Source organism: Trichoderma breve, chromosome 2, assembly GCF_028502605.1.
Source record: "Trichoderma breve strain T069 chromosome 2, whole genome shotgun sequence".
Taxonomy (NCBI): Eukaryota; Fungi; Ascomycota; class Sordariomycetes; order Hypocreales; family Hypocreaceae; genus Trichoderma; species Trichoderma breve.
Window position 1 is genome coordinate 5,118,284 of NC_079233.1, and position 15,072 is coordinate 5,133,355.

At 48.2% G+C, this 15,072-nt stretch overlaps 4 protein-coding genes across 4 annotated transcripts; 1 reads left to right on the forward strand and 3 right to left on the reverse strand.

Annotated features, from left to right (window-relative positions):
• Positions 1-1,423: 1,423 nt before the first annotated feature.
• Positions 1,424-2,099, reverse strand: T069G_03773 (acetyltransferase (GNAT) family domain-containing protein; the record flags this gene model as incomplete). Its single annotated transcript, XM_056170983.1, has 2 exons — positions 1,424-2,027; positions 2,089-2,099. 2 exons carry the CDS (start codon positions 2,097-2,099, stop codon positions 1,424-1,426), a joined length of 615 nt encoding a protein of 204 aa, XP_056031875.1.
• Positions 2,100-5,679: 3,580 nt separating this feature from the next.
• Positions 5,680-6,159, forward strand: T069G_03774 (uncharacterized protein; the record flags this gene model as incomplete). The annotated part of the gene is made up of 1 exon (XM_056170984.1): positions 5,680-6,159. The coding sequence occupies one exon, from the start codon at positions 5,680-5,682 to the stop codon at positions 6,157-6,159; it is 480 nt and encodes a 159-aa protein (XP_056031876.1).
• A 5,194-nt stretch (positions 6,160-11,353) lies between these two features.
• On the reverse strand, positions 11,354-12,205 carry T069G_03775 (uncharacterized protein; the record flags this gene model as incomplete). The annotated part of the gene is made up of 1 exon (XM_056170985.1): positions 11,354-12,205. The coding sequence occupies one exon, from the start codon at positions 12,203-12,205 to the stop codon at positions 11,354-11,356; it is 852 nt and encodes a 283-aa protein (XP_056031877.1).
• A 716-nt stretch (positions 12,206-12,921) lies between these two features.
• Positions 12,922-13,548, reverse strand: T069G_03776 (uncharacterized protein; the record flags this gene model as incomplete). Its single annotated transcript, XM_056170986.1, has 1 exon — positions 12,922-13,548. One exon carries the CDS (start codon positions 13,546-13,548, stop codon positions 12,922-12,924), a length of 627 nt encoding a protein of 208 aa, XP_056031878.1.
• Positions 13,549-15,072: the final 1,524 nt, after the last annotated feature.

Sequence of the window (15,072 nt, forward strand, 5' to 3'; positions counted from 1 at the left end):
TAAGACTAGACCGGGAGACGCTTCTCCACCGGCGTCTGGCAAACAACAAATTTTTATCCTTGGCTTAACGCGCGTATTGCCGATGCGAGAGACGCGAGCGGCCGTCTAGACGATAAACCAACAAAGAGTCAATATCTGTTTTCCCGTTCACGAGCGTTGCACTGATGGCGGCTACAATGAGGTTGCCACCCATGCCGAGCATCTCGATGTGACGCTGTTAGGGCGCCGGCTGACGGAACCAATCAGAGCCCATTTTAAGCGCTTGCGATTACCACTCGCGGTAACTCGACCCACTGAGGCTCCAAGAGCTTAGACCGAAATGGGGCTGAAGCTCAGCATGGTAGGCTTGAAAGCTGAACCTCACTGGCGAGAATGCTGTGTGTAGACGCCTGCTAACCTGATGGGCTGATAGGCCAAACGAATTGACATGATGAGAGCAATATATCGACTCCTAGTGGGTGAAGTACGACAAACCAATATTTTCTTCGTTACTAGTCCCAATGCTTCATCTCCGAGCAGCTCCGCAAGAAGAAAGACGAGCTACCAGTAAAGGCCGGCCCGATGTAAAAGACGGCAGGCGGACTTCATTCTGCAGCTGCAATATGCATGGCGTTTCCTGCATCTTAATCGAAACAATCACCAACAGACCTTATTCTTCTGGTTAGATGGAAACAGAAGTTCGGCCGCGGGACTTGGGCATCGACGTCCTATACACACCCCTCCTCGGGCCATAGTGCCCGCATGTCTCCTCCGGGGTCCGTAGTTCTCCGGTCTGGAGCCATCATAACTAACCATGCAGGAGGATTTTATCCTCTATCATGTTCGTATTTCGGACATACGGACGAAATCTTCCACCTTTCTACGTTACGGCCGGGCCGCGGGCAATCTCGTCGGTGAGCCGATGGCTTGTTCATGTTGCTTCAACCCAACAGATGTTCGTCGTCAGACTACAAACCCACTTGAGTGACTTGACAGAGATTTTTGATCCTGAAGGGAGGACGAATGGCTGAGTATCTGCTGCTATCGATGCTTTCTCTGACTATCTCTGCTTTCTTTCATTATTGTTGCTTTCTTCTACTATAGCTACTTGCCACGACTATTACTATTATTCCTCTACTATCACTCCTTTCTTCTGATACTGCCACCATTCCTCATATTTGTTAGATCCAAGATGTTAAACTGCAAAAAGTAATGTATGATACAGTTCTGGGAAAATATTCTTGAATCCATTCCTGTAAGTGAGTATATTCATCGATTTCGAGCAATTGTATTATCGGTTTTCTAATTATTTAGACTATAGTACACTCCCAATCTATACCTTCATCACCGAAATCACACAGACATAACTTCTTTCCACCTCTTTACAATGGAGATGGCCATGCCCAAGCGACATCAATACATCCACCAGAGAGAGGGATTGTTCTTAGCTCTCTTGTCCCTCGGTTTTGTCTAGTCTCTGTATGAGCACCTGCCCTGGCCACCCTTTGGCGTCAAAAGTCTCCATGCGCTTGAATCCTTGGGATTCATAGTAACGAACTAGCCCTCCACTGCCACCAGCATAGCAATCGAGTCGAAGCAAGGACACGCCGGCCTCGCGAGCCAGTGCGCGCGCTTTCTCCAGCAGAAGCGTGCCGATTCCCTTGCCGCTGGAAGCCCGGTCCGACGCGAGATATCTGACGTACAGCTCGGGCTCGGTCGCTGGCTGAACGTAGTGATTTGCCTGGCCGACTGTTATGGCGCCGACGATGCCGTTGATGACGGAAAGCTCCTCGTCTTCTCCTGCTGATTTCGGGGGCGAGTAGTTGGTGTCTACGGCGATCCATGTCCCGCCTGATTCGGCGAGTTCTGTTGCTTGCTTGATTCTAGCGGGGTTGGTTGAGTGTCTCGCGGTGCCCCATTGTCCTGTTTGCCCTTTCTTTACGAGCCAGGCTGTTGCGATGTCCATGAGTCTTAGCATGGCGGGGACATCTTCGACGGTTCCTGGGCGCAATGTGACGCCGTCTATAGTAAACTTTTGGGTAACGTTTCTGCAGAGTAAATTAGTCCTCATCACTTGTGGTCGAGATGCAATTTAGGTGTCTGGCATACCCTTCGGACATGATGTATATGTCAGTAATTGAACGATGGCTGGAATCCTGAATGAACTTGAGGTTTCAGAACAGCTTGAGTGCTTGCTCGAGTTGTTGTTTCAAAGTCTGAGCAAGTTATATATCTTTTATGTTAACCTTTCAAAAGCCCAGATAATATCAGATTACCGAGGCAGGAATGTGTATACTGCAAGCATGTGTACGTACGTGTATTGAAGCGTGAACTCATGCTCTAGCGCTGTTCGGCCAATCATCGGGAGGGGTACCCCGCGCATCCATAGGATCTTCCAAGGAACCCTCTCGAAGTCCATAGATGCACCTATACTAAATTACTGAACTGGATCCTGACCAGGCGTGCGTAAGAGGCTATTCAGTGTATGCGTAATCAAGTAACTTTTCAGTAGATGCGTGGCAAAGACGTTGCGTCAAGGGCGAAGGATTTCGAGTGTCCCGCCAATTACCATTCAATCTAGGCATCTCAACAAACTTGAACAGTTAATACATCTCAAGAATTACCAACTATTGAGCTGTCTCTTTGATGAATCAATCAAGTTACACTTAACGGACTATGTTTACAGCGTTTGTGCCAGTTGTATCGTAGAAACTCTCACGGTCTTTCCAGACAGACAACATGTACCGCAGTTTGAACTGTTGTTTAAATCGCTGGGACGTCGTGAAGACTTGATAGTCTAAGTTGCTTAATAGATACAGGTTGGTGGGAGCTGCATCCGTAGCTTACTTCTCGCATAATAGTTTACTCCGAAGTGGTGTTCCGGGAGGGACTGCCGAAACGGAGGAGATGATGCGGAGAGTGCTCCACCGTTGGAGCGGCGCCGGCGGCCGGAGTGAGTCCCGTCAATCAAACGCTTGTCATAGTGCAATAGGCATTTTGTTTCAACCCTACGGTGCCATCAGGACGAAATAAACCAATATTATGAGTCTAGAAATAGTGGAAATAGCTTGAGAGTATCTGCTATTATTACTCTCTGTTACTACCGCTACTCATTCCAGCTTTGCCACTCTTTACTAACATCTACTACGCTTGAGACATAGGATGCCGGATAGTTAACTCGGAGTACCAGATAGCTACTACTTAACGTTTCATCTTCGACATGTCTCTCATGCGCACGGCACAAGCATTATGAAGGTATAGCGCAGCCTCCTTCCAATGACTTAAATATGACACGTGCCACAGTCGCGGTGCGATCGAGTTGATAGTGTTGACCAGGGTCAATAAAGGATATAGACGCAAGTCTAAACTCGCAATTAGGAATCGCTACCAGCTGTTAGTTTTTACATCTGCTCTCTATTTCAGCTTAACCTTATGATTAAACACCACGATGGCTCAATCAGCTGCGAGAGCTGGTTTAATGACAAGTCGTCCCCTTTTGTTATCTTTTGAGAACTTCTTTAGCAATCTCACAGCTATGGCAGTAGACTTTTCCGTATGGCTACCATGTGGATGCGGTTTTATCATGACTTGCGCACGACAAGCGGTTGTCACTACCTGGTCGAAGAAAAAGGGAGTGACTTGCTAACTTCCGGGGTCTACCATCATTGTCATTCTTTCTGGTAACTACTTCTGGCATCAGCTATTATTACAATTCGGAACACGAGATGCTGGCTAGTCAACTTGAAGTGTTTTCTAACAGATCTCGTAAAAAGACAAAGAAATACCGTAGAATAGCTGCTGGCAAGAGAGCAACCACCTGCCGCTCATAACACTATACAAACATACCTTGTCATCATTCTCTACCATCTTTTCTCAGTTTTACGCGTTCCTCCAATATCGAAACACAAATCCTTCAAGTGATAGCTATTGGCACCGTCAACAGGATTCCCGCACGCATTCGCCACAATGGCCTAGAATCACGATAGACCCCCAGCCAAAAGCTCGTGCAGAGACTTCACAGTGACAGCAGGGGCATTCTGCCCACAAAAGATTAAAGATGCTACCTCTGCCGTTTCTACCCGCATCGTCCTCTCCAGATTGTCACACTCGGATTGCTTTCACAGGCCAAACGTCGATTAGGAATAGCGAGGATGCAGCAATCGGCCAGCTTCGGGATGCAAGCGTCTCTCGGCCGGGCAAGGGTGCAAAATCTGCGAGAGGCACATCTCGGGTCTCGGGATCGAAAAGTGGCATGTTCCGACGCGGATATAACATGGGAAACCCAAAACCCAGAAAAGGTTAAAAAAAATTCTATTCTTCAAATGTCAGGAGATCTTAGAAGCAATTCTAGATCTATCTAATACTCCCCGCATTCTGGGCTCTGGCCCACAGACACATGGGAGAGAGCAAGCTGGGGGTGGGATTCCCGACCATCGGTTCCGAAAAATCCCTTTGGGTGCCGGAACGCTCATCCAATAGGCCTCGAGGATCGGCCGGGACTGCGGTGTTTACCCCGGATCTCTTGCCATTGTGTAATACTTGCCGCCCGAGCATCAAGTGGAGCTCGGCTTCCGTGATATTGCATCTCCATCTTTGACATTTGACTCTTGGCCGAGGCACCGCCTTTGCTGCTCCGGTGGCACACACTCAAAGATGGACGATGAAGATGGTTGCGCCCCCTGCCCGGTCGGCAAATCCCTGGCTCTTATTTTTTATGTTTTTTATGCAAATGAACTCGGATTCATCACGTCACTTGCTTTAAACCCGATCAGCGCTAGGGCTTTCGTAAATTCGCACGTGGGCTCTTATCTCCCTTTGCCGCGAAGACCGCCAGAGCCCGAAAGAACCGGAGGACAGCCAAAGAGAAAAAAAAAATCCAGTGAGACCAGTCCGGACCCCATCCAGGCGTGGGGGGAAAGATCTCTGCCATTGGCGCCAACAGGGAGAAGAAGGGGGCCGCTACCATGGAGAGCTGCATGACGGAGATGCCAGCCAGTTTCTGAACCGACGAATTATCCCCTGGCTTTTGCATCCCAGATGTGCTGCGGGCGACGCGATGCAAAGCGCCTTGACCCAATGGCGGCTTGACCAGGACCACCGCTTTCAGAAACCAGAGGGGCAGCACTTGTGTTCACATGATGATGATGTGTGTTTTTGGGACGCTGAGAAGGATGTGAAGGCTGGTGGGAGGCGAATCGCTGCCCGTGTGTCGTCAGATCCGTGGCCACGTCTCAGCCCACCTCCTGTGTCTGCTACCTCCCATGACACCCCCCTTGACGGCATGTCATATCCATAACAATATCCATATCCATGACAATCTCTCAAGCATCCGTGCTCCCGATCTTGCGCGGGTCCCCCCCATGTTGTTACTGTAGGACGGCCGGGCTAGCGTCAAGTGGCAGCGCTCTGGAGGAGTTACGTACGTACGAGTACCTCCTTGGGATGTACACATTTCAAATTGCTGTGACACCAGTGCCGGAGCTTGGTGAGCATAAAGAGCACGTAATCCGCTCTTCCGTGAGATTCTTTCCTGCTCTTCTCTTCATTCATCATCCATCCTCTCCATATATATTCCCAAGCTACTCTTCCATCTCTCTCTCTCATCCAACATCCCTCGTCAACAATCTCTACATACCATCTTACTTCCTCGCCTTACCGTCTTTTCCAAAGTCAATTCTCTAAGCATACACAACATTCAAGATGTCTCTCGACTTTGCCCGTGCTGCTCTGGCTGAGCGCCGCCCTTCCTTCTTCCTTTCTCTGGCGCCTGCTACCTCTTCCTCATACCCGCAACCTGAGAACAGACGATCCTCCGTTGCCGAGGGCTCGTCCAGACCCCGACGAGCTTCCATCAGCTCCCCTACTGGTCTCAGAGTCCTGAAGCTAGGCCCTGTCTACTATGGTGAACACATGGGCCAGAACAAGGACGACTTCTACGATGTCCCGTCCTCTCCTCCTCTTTCGGCCGTCACTCCCTCTTCTTTCCTTTCACTGGCACCGGCCACTTCTGCTTCCTACCCTCAGATGCCCGCCAGCAGCCCCGTTGCCCTTCCTGAGAGGCGACGATCCTCTTCCAGCTCCACCACCGGCTTCAGGGTGTTGAAGCTGGGCCCCGTTTACTGGGGACAGCACGCCGAGGATCACAAGGACGACTTCCACGACGTTCCCTCCTCTCCTTAGAGCGGGGAATGCAATCAAATCAAAAGACAACACTGGGAATTAGCGATTGAATTTTTTATTTTATCATTTTTTTTTTCTTTAAAACAACCCACGAGGGATGAAGCGAGCGAAGCTACTGTTATTATCAAGACACTAAAAAAAAGTTTTCGGCAATACACACACACAAAAGTACAAGCCGCTATCAAAATAGCGGAAATGACTCGAGAGACAGATTTTACCCTCTCCGCCGGCATTGGCGCCAATTGCTAGCGCCTGATGCTCCTGGCTTGGCATATGTTATTGGAATGGATGGATGGATGGATGATCCGGGCGAATTGGGTTTCTTTTTTGACTGGCGAATGATGAGAAGATCTTCCAACTACGGAAAGAATGTAACAGTTTGACGGTGCTATTTTAGGTATCACCTACTACTAGTTTGCAACATTGTGCTACGGGAAAGCTTCTTGGACAGATTGGTTTATTAGCAAGATATGCAGTATGGAATCAATACACAAGAAACTCTTGGCCTAACGAACACACGTCCCAACACCTTTTGACTGTTGCTTTTGATCCTTTTCGTGGTGGTCATGTCGCCTCCCACTCTTGGCGTGGGACTGTGTCTCAGTTGGAGCGATGCTGTTGGTGCAATTGCGAGTGAATGTCAGTTTAAGCTTGAAATGCCGTGTCTCTGGTAACGTGAGGGAACGCTGATGTCTCTGCTGTAAGATTTCTGTGGCACTTTGAGAGCGAGACATTGTGGCGAGGCTGCTTGGCAGCCAGCGAATACTGAGACGGCTGGGGGATTCACGGAGTTCGGAGTCCATGATTGATAATGCGAGTACAGGGTGTAGGACTTATTCGGCCTTGTTTAACATCTACATGCTCTACAGGTACCTTGCGTAGCTCTCCGTGACCTCCGTCAAATATGCCAAAAAGAGAGAATAGCGATTCAGGGGTCCGGAGCCAGCTGCGTCGCTCACTAATACACCAAAAAGGATTGCTCCAGAAACTCCACGGACTCCTCCGTCCGAGGGGATCCCAGATACGGCCATCCGGTTCCCATCCGGCTCTTCCACTTGACCGCCCGGTGATAGCCGGGAGAGCATGGCAAAGAAAATATTTTCTTTTTTTTTTTTTTGTCTCGTGTCACATTCCCCCGTATGTGCTGCGAGATATATAAAGAAAAATCTTCACTAGGCTGTGTAATAACAGTAGCGAGCGAACCAGCTGCTCGCAGTGAGAAAAAATGGTTCGCTTTTTATGCGAGCATAGCATGATGTGAGCGAGATGGATGGGACGCCATGGCTGGATTGGGTTACCCCGAGGCCGGGATTCCGAGGCAATGGGAGATGGCAAGCATGCTGAGCTGCGAGGGATGGGGATCTGGAACCTCCGTGCATTGGGAGCTGTCTACTGTACAGTACCTTGTCAACTTGTGAATGCATGTATGTATGTTGTATGGGTGGCTGTATGTTATATGTGAGAGCGAGTCTGTGTGCTGCAGGGGGTTTCAATGCGGACGAGGGGAAGAGAGTCAAAAGTGAAGAGTGACGAGATAAGCGGGGTATTCTATTCTGATCTTTTCATTCAGCTGCTTGATTCTATCTTTGCCGGAGTTTTTCGGTGGTTACTTTCATCCAACGGACGAGATGGTGATACCAATGGTCATCCTGGATACAAAGTACACAAGTCTGCCACACTGCAGCTAGATGCAACACGAAATCTAGAATCTGGTAGGCTGTTTTGTTTTTTTCACTTCGCCAAGTGCGGGGAGGGCGAAATACGTCGCGAATGGGAAAATCAACCCCCACGTCCAATCCTCGCCGTCCGTGTCTTCTCTTCATTTCATTGTTGCTTGGCGGCGCCTCCCTGCCTTCGGGTATCGCTTCCCTGGTAAATCCGAAACGGCCGTCGCACAGGAGAGAAGAGAGGCAGTACGCCGTGGTTACATGGCAAACTTGCGGTGAATGAGAGGGGAGGGGAAGTAGATGCCGAGTAGCGAGCGGCTGAGAAGCGCACATCTACGATAAGGACTAAACTGCAGTGGCTTCCTTTTTCTGCCAGGTACCACCACCAGCTGTTTGCTAGTGGCTTGGTACATGTGAAGCACTCTTCATATATACATACGTAATTGGGGGATGCTGGATTGGCCATTTCCAGAAAATAAAAACATCATAAAGAAAATAAACCAATTAGGGATTTGGAAAATGCAATCCTACGCGTTAAAGTCGTTGGTTGGTAGGTACGTACTCGCACTGGCAAAACGGCTCTAGCTGTAACTGTAACCGAGGGTGTGAAGAAGGAAGGAGGCAGGAGGATGGAGGGCAGGAGTGACGGGTGACGGAGCCTCGGCGGACGTGCAACGGGGCAGGCACGTTGTGCAGGCATTGGCAGGAGAGGATTTGGGGGCGCCAAGCACAATTCTGTAGGCAGCCGGATTTCTCATCCTTCTCCCTTCTCACTCCCTCATCTTTGCCAATCACGATCGTCTGTCTTGTCCGTGGAACCTATACGAGCATCTGAATTTTTTGCCGTTTTTGCCATTGACGTGTGCCTTGCAGCTGCAGTGGCGAAGCAATAGCCTGGACTGTACAGCAAAGGCACATTATGCACATTGCTGGAGTCGTCAAGCACGGAAATGCCCCGAGAGCTCCGTCATCAAGCTCTTTGCTGCATTGCATTGATTGCGTCGCACCTCCATGGATGCCTCGGAGGGACAGGGACCTTGAGGGACCCTGATCTGATCAGAGGCCATTGACCCCACATGAGATCTGAGGAGCGAAAGGGGCCCTGACAAGCCTGACTCTGGCTAGTTGAGCTGCTGGAGCTGGAGCTGGAGCTGCTGGAGCACCGGAGCCAGGACCAAGCTTGGGCCCTTGCCCCTGTCACGCGCGATAATGTTGCACAAAGTCGCCTCTGCCATCTCCGGTGATGATCGTGGCCTAGCCAAGGTGCTTTGCTATGGCCTGAGTTAGTCTCTCTGAATTCAGCAGTGCTACTACTGCTACTGCTACTCATCATGAACGCCCATTGACGGTGCGGCTGCTGCAGACGCATGTCAGAGCCCTACAGCAAAGTACCAGCATGCAGACAGCCCTTTGAGTAGATTCGTGGTAGGATTCTGATGACGGCATCCGCCATCTCGATCTCGACTTAATATGCAAGCCAATCCTGCCAAGCTACACTCCAAACGCTCCTACATTCCACGTCTCAACCTGGTGGCAATACAAGGTTGTTGGGAATAGCAGCTGATTAATCTGATCAAGGCATCACCTTGTTGGATTTTAGCAGCGAGCTTCAGTATTCCATCTCTCAGCGAGGTCGATTTAATCATTCATCAGCTGAGTAAGAATCAGAGCTGTCACCAGCCACGCAAAGTTAATTCATTACGGCCATGTTATACTAAACCTTATCAAACATTTACACAGGGCATCTTCAGATTTGACACATCCATTAATCTCTTCGGCCATTTGCCGTGATCTACGGGCAGCTAAAAATAGCGTCTATCGTCTATCATGGAGATTCAATTCCGTGTAATGCCCGATGGCATATTTGCCTCCAAACCAGATCTCTTCTTGCTTACACCAACGACATCAAAAGGATGAAATTTATCGCGTGAAGCCATAGTCGTCCAAAGATGAAACGATGCAATGGGCTCTCGTCAAGGAGTGTTCCAAGACAAGTGAGCCGTATCAATTATGAATACCAACTCCATGTGGCATTTCTATCAGTATGCGCACCCGCATCGTTCATCCACATACCTCGTCTTCACAACGGTTATGTAGCCATTGCCTTCACAGCGTGAGCAATCTATCTTGCGAGGGGGTCCATTGTGACAATATGGGCAATAGATTGAGGGGCCTTGACAGCAGTACACCCAGCACCTCCCCCGGCAAACATTGCACGACGCGCGGGTTATCTCTTCGGTTGCCATCTTGTACCAACCCCTACCACGGCACTCTTCACATGTTGGATCTGGTTTTCGTTCGCGAGAACGGTCAGAGTCCCTGGACGATCCGCTCCGAGTTGAGTAGCTTCTGCTTGACCGGGGCATTATGAAAGGCAACGACACTTTAGATACGAATAATCTGTCTGCAAGAGCGATTAGTGTGGCAACCTGAGGTTCTCGAAATTTGCAATCAAGAACTGCCTGACTTGGAATTCAGATCGAGCTATCAAAGACGTAGAAGCTTGTTGTTGATTCTTTTACACGCAAGCAACAACCCAGGATACTGACGATACTTATAGCAATGCCCTTGCGAGTTGATGGCGTTGGAAGATGCAGTTTTGTGATGATATTTTGCATTTCTTCAATACCGAACTGTGAAGATTGTCGTTATTTGCTGCCACTGTTGTGTATCGTGACACTTGGGAACGGCTTCTAAATGGCTCCCATTGTATGCCGACATCTTGCAATACAGCGAGACTCGCTATTAAGAACTCGGGAGGGGAATATGGAGCGCCGAGTCTGCATCTTTAGGAGTTGTTTTCAAGGTGCCCAGCCGTTTGTAGAGAATGAAGATGCTTTTGATAACTGTGAGTCGTCACATGGGCTCTTGATGGAGCATTGACTCACACATGAAGTGCCAGTAGACGAAGTGCAAAAATGAAGATCCCACATATGAAAACACTTTTTATTCATCATTGATGGCGAAGCTATAAATAAGGAGCATATAAGAGTTGGCGATGGAGCCTCCGTTGTGTTGTGGTTGCGCAGAGAAACCGACGTACTGAACATGCACCTTGGGCAGTCTTGCCTCCTAACCTAGACCAGTACTGGAAAAGCCGTTTCTGTCACTTTCGTTGCTCAATTTTCACCGAAAGTAACATCAAGATATTCTGTAGTTAAACCTAATTAGTTAGACAGAAATATTATATATGAAGTCCTCTATATTCCTATCATTTCCGATGTTTGCTATGTGTTACAGTACGTCCACCAGTCTCTGTGCTTGTGCTTGATCAGCTGGAGAGTGATACGGTATCATACGCCTAATGAGTTTTACATAGCATTACAATTTTACATATAAAGATAATCGCCTTTCCCATGATACTCTTACTAAACTCTCGTATATCCTTCCGCTGAAAGACCGACTCTTCCTGTATTACAGTGTATTTCCAAGACCATCGGAAAGTCATAGCAGCATATCGACAGATATTGTTGCGGATAAACAATAAACAATAGGGGAAACTATCCCCAGAAGACGACATGATCCAACTACACCTGCCAGGCCACCGCTCTTCTTCTCCCCTCAGGATCAATCACTTTCAAGATTGCCCTCCAGTCAATCTCAATCTCCTCCTCGTCCTGTTTCTTCGCAGCATCATCATCGGCCTCATCATTTCTCCGTCTTAGAAATGAAAATGAGCTGCACTCCTTTCCTTGGTGAAACTCACACCACGCCCGCTCATGCCTCCCCTTGACCCTCAGCCTCGCCTCTCTTATCCCCGGATCCGCCAACAGCCTGACCAGCCCTTCCAGCGGCGGCCTATCAAACACTCTCTTCTTCTGCCGTAGAAGCAGTCTCGAAGCAGAATGCGGCCTCTCTTTAGTCCCAGTGCCGTCCTCTACCACCAGGGTCAGATCCCTCAACTCACCTCTCACAGCCATGTCCTGCAGGAACGGGCCAAGATCCTCCCAAAGCCATCCCCTCAGCCTATCGATCCTCATCTCCAGCTTTCGCACCCTGCGCCTCGCATCTTGCGACAAGAGGAGAAATCGGCCTCCCGTCTGTCGCAGCAGAAGCTGGTTCTGCGCCTGTTGCTTGCTGCTCCTTTCCACATCATCCGGCAGATCCTCTGCGGCGTCATCAATGAAGCGCCGCACATGGGAGGCGTGGTTGCCCGTTAGATCTAGAAGGAATGTGTTTGCCGGTCCGTAGAAGGTTGGGTGGGCGATTGCGTATATGGATGGGTGGATGAGGAAGATGGGCACTGGGTTGATGCTGAGGGAGTTGGCTGTGCAGGGACAGAGGGGGATGTTGCCGCCGTTTGGGGCTGTGAGCAGTTGCTTGAGTATCAGCGATAAGATGTCCACTGGAAGATCGAACAAGTGCAGAGACTCGGGCATCGTGATATTGTTCCAAGGAAGAGAGCACTCGAGGCTTATTGGTGCCCTGCTGGTTGCCTGTTGCGAGCGGCACGAAGGCAAATTGGCTGTGCAGTGTATCAGCCTAATGAGAATAGGAGGCACGTTAGAGATGTCCAGAGCTTTGAAAGAAGGCTTCCTTTTGCACTATGTAAATGAGAAATGAGAATTTAATAAGTCCAAGATATTTCCAGAAAGATACTTGAGTAATGCGACTGTGAAGATGGAGAATGTGGGGTGACGGCGTGCATGTTTGAGGCTGGTATTTACCCTTCGGAGTTTAGAGCGCCGAGTGCGACGCTGAAGTGGTACATGTAATTGGCTAAACGTCTACGACTACTAAAGTTCACGCATGAAGATACATATGAATAGTTCTAAATTATTTATCATGACGTACGGAATGAAATTCATTTTTTTTTTAAAAGAGTGAATATAAATCCTTTGCATGATTGCATCACTGGGAAGAACTTGGGTGCATCAAGAACATCAAGATGGTACAGGAAAGAATTCTTAGCAGTACGACACACGAGCACTATTGAAGGATAAGAGTACTGGAAGCGTATTTGAATGTATATTCATCATGTAAGGATTGCGTCTCTATTGTAATTAAATTGCTACTTGAGCTATTATCGGAAGCACGTAGCCTGTATATAGCCGTGATAAATAAAGTGGATGGAGTATATCTTAGCTGAGATGCATCATTGGGTTCTGAGTGCCACGACTCTACGTTCTTGCAACCTGTTCCAAATTATTTCGAAGATTTTTGCAGCGCTTCTCATGTCATGTTCTAGGTCGCCAAGTCTCCTATTGCATTCGTTGATGGCCTCTTCGTTTCGTTTGTTCTTCTCCCCCTGGTTTTGAACAGTCTCTCGAAGTTCCTCAATGGTCCGCATGAGCTCCTCAACAGTTAGCTGCAGGTCCATCCTGGCCTGCTGCTCGACGCGGTGAGATTCTTGAATACGGGCACAACAGTCTCTGAGTGATCTGATTTGCAAGTCGTGGAGCTTTACGCGACCGAAGTCATGAGCACAAGCTTGTTGATTAGCCGGATACTCTTTGACTTTTTCATTTTGTTCTTCGTTCTTGTTCTCCTCATGCTGCTGCTTGTCTTCATTTCCATCTTGTCCATCTCCATCTCCATCTTCATCTTCATCTTCCACTACTTCGTAGTATTCAGCTTCGTCGTCTCCCCCATTGTCGTTGTCATCATGAATCTCAGAGGCCGCAGCAGAATAAGAGATTTTCGGTTTCTTTTGCAGTTCGTTGGTGAGAGTTGTGGTCTTTCGTTTGGCTCCTGTCAACGGAAAAGTGGCAAAGAATTCCATCTTGCGCTCATTGGATACCTGGTTTGGGCCGGGAGAGTTGTAGTGCTTTGGACTCTGTTGTAGTATTGAAATGTCTTCTAAGAGAAAATAGGCCTTGAACTTGGGTTGAAGATGGATAAAAAGTTGAAAAAGGAAAAGAAAAGAGAAAAGAGAAATTGCATCGCGTCTGTTTGAGTATAGAGGAGGAATGAGAGCCAGTGGCACGTGATGTATAGGACTGCTGGCAGTTGCCAGTGGTTTCTTGAAGCTCGTGCCAACGGGAAGAGATGATGAACAAATGCCTCGTTTGCATAAAAGTAAAGTATCGCGAGCGCAGAGGGGCAGTCGGTCCCGAAGAAGAAGTTTAAGAAAATCAAGCCAACGACGTTACCATAGCGATCTTGAAGATGGAAGAGAACGTAAAAACGGAAAGAGGTCATCACTTTAAAAGAGCGAAAACTGACACTCAAAACCTCGAGTTTATGCAGCTCCCGGCGCAACAAGCAATAGTAGATTAAGGGAGGGAAGAGAACTTTAAAGAAAAAGAATGACGGACAATTTTTGTTTCAGTATAGAGTCAGGGACGCATAAGGTGACTAGCAAGGGCGCCAGGATGGCAAAGTCATTTGAGATACTCTATCATAACTTGCAGAGAGGGGGATTAAGATGCGTCAGGATTACAAGGTCTATTAAGATACTCCATCGTAGCTTACAGACAGGAGGAATAGGATATAATCGCAAGTAATCAGACTCATAGTAGCAAATAAGGTGATCGTCTTTCATAGAACGAAGCTGCAGAGCAAGAGGCCTTTGGAAGAACCAGCATGTCATCAATAAGTATACAAGCACAGATAGTATCCTTTGCATCGTCAGCTTTGATCAAGTATTCAACACTATTGAAGCTTTCTCAACCGCATTACAGTAGCCGTCTCCTCCCACCAAAGATGTTTCCCACTGCTTCCTAGTACTGTCTCACATCTTGCTCGCTCACTTCGTCCACGTTTGCAGGATTGGTGTTTTTGTAGATTGCCCAAGGTTTGTGGTATTCATTATATATTCCCTCTGTGTCATGTGTTGAGAACCCGAGGCATACAACTGACGAAGCGTATTGAGAGCATGCTGTTGATGATAAAAGTCTCGTACTGACGAAGCCTAGCAGAGACGCCGACCTGACTCCTGGTTCCAGATTCGATGTATAACAAGGGACGACATCTTGGTTTCTCCATAACTATTGCATAAATACCCCATCGACGGTGGCATTCTGTGGGGAATACCTGAGCCAGTAGCAGCTGGACGTACACCAGAGACTCTCTGTCAAGACTACTAGGAACATTTACAATCAAAATGATTAGTAAAAGTAAAAGTAATAAATATAATAGTGTAAGTAAATACTAGAGAACGTTGCTAATTGTAGCAGAGAGTAGCATTAGTAGTAGATAGTAACTAATAGTAAAAGAGAGTAGCAATAGTAGCAGATGGTAGCCGATATAGAAGGCAAATACACTCTCTGCTCCTTGCCTCCAATAGAATCTTCAAGGACTTTAC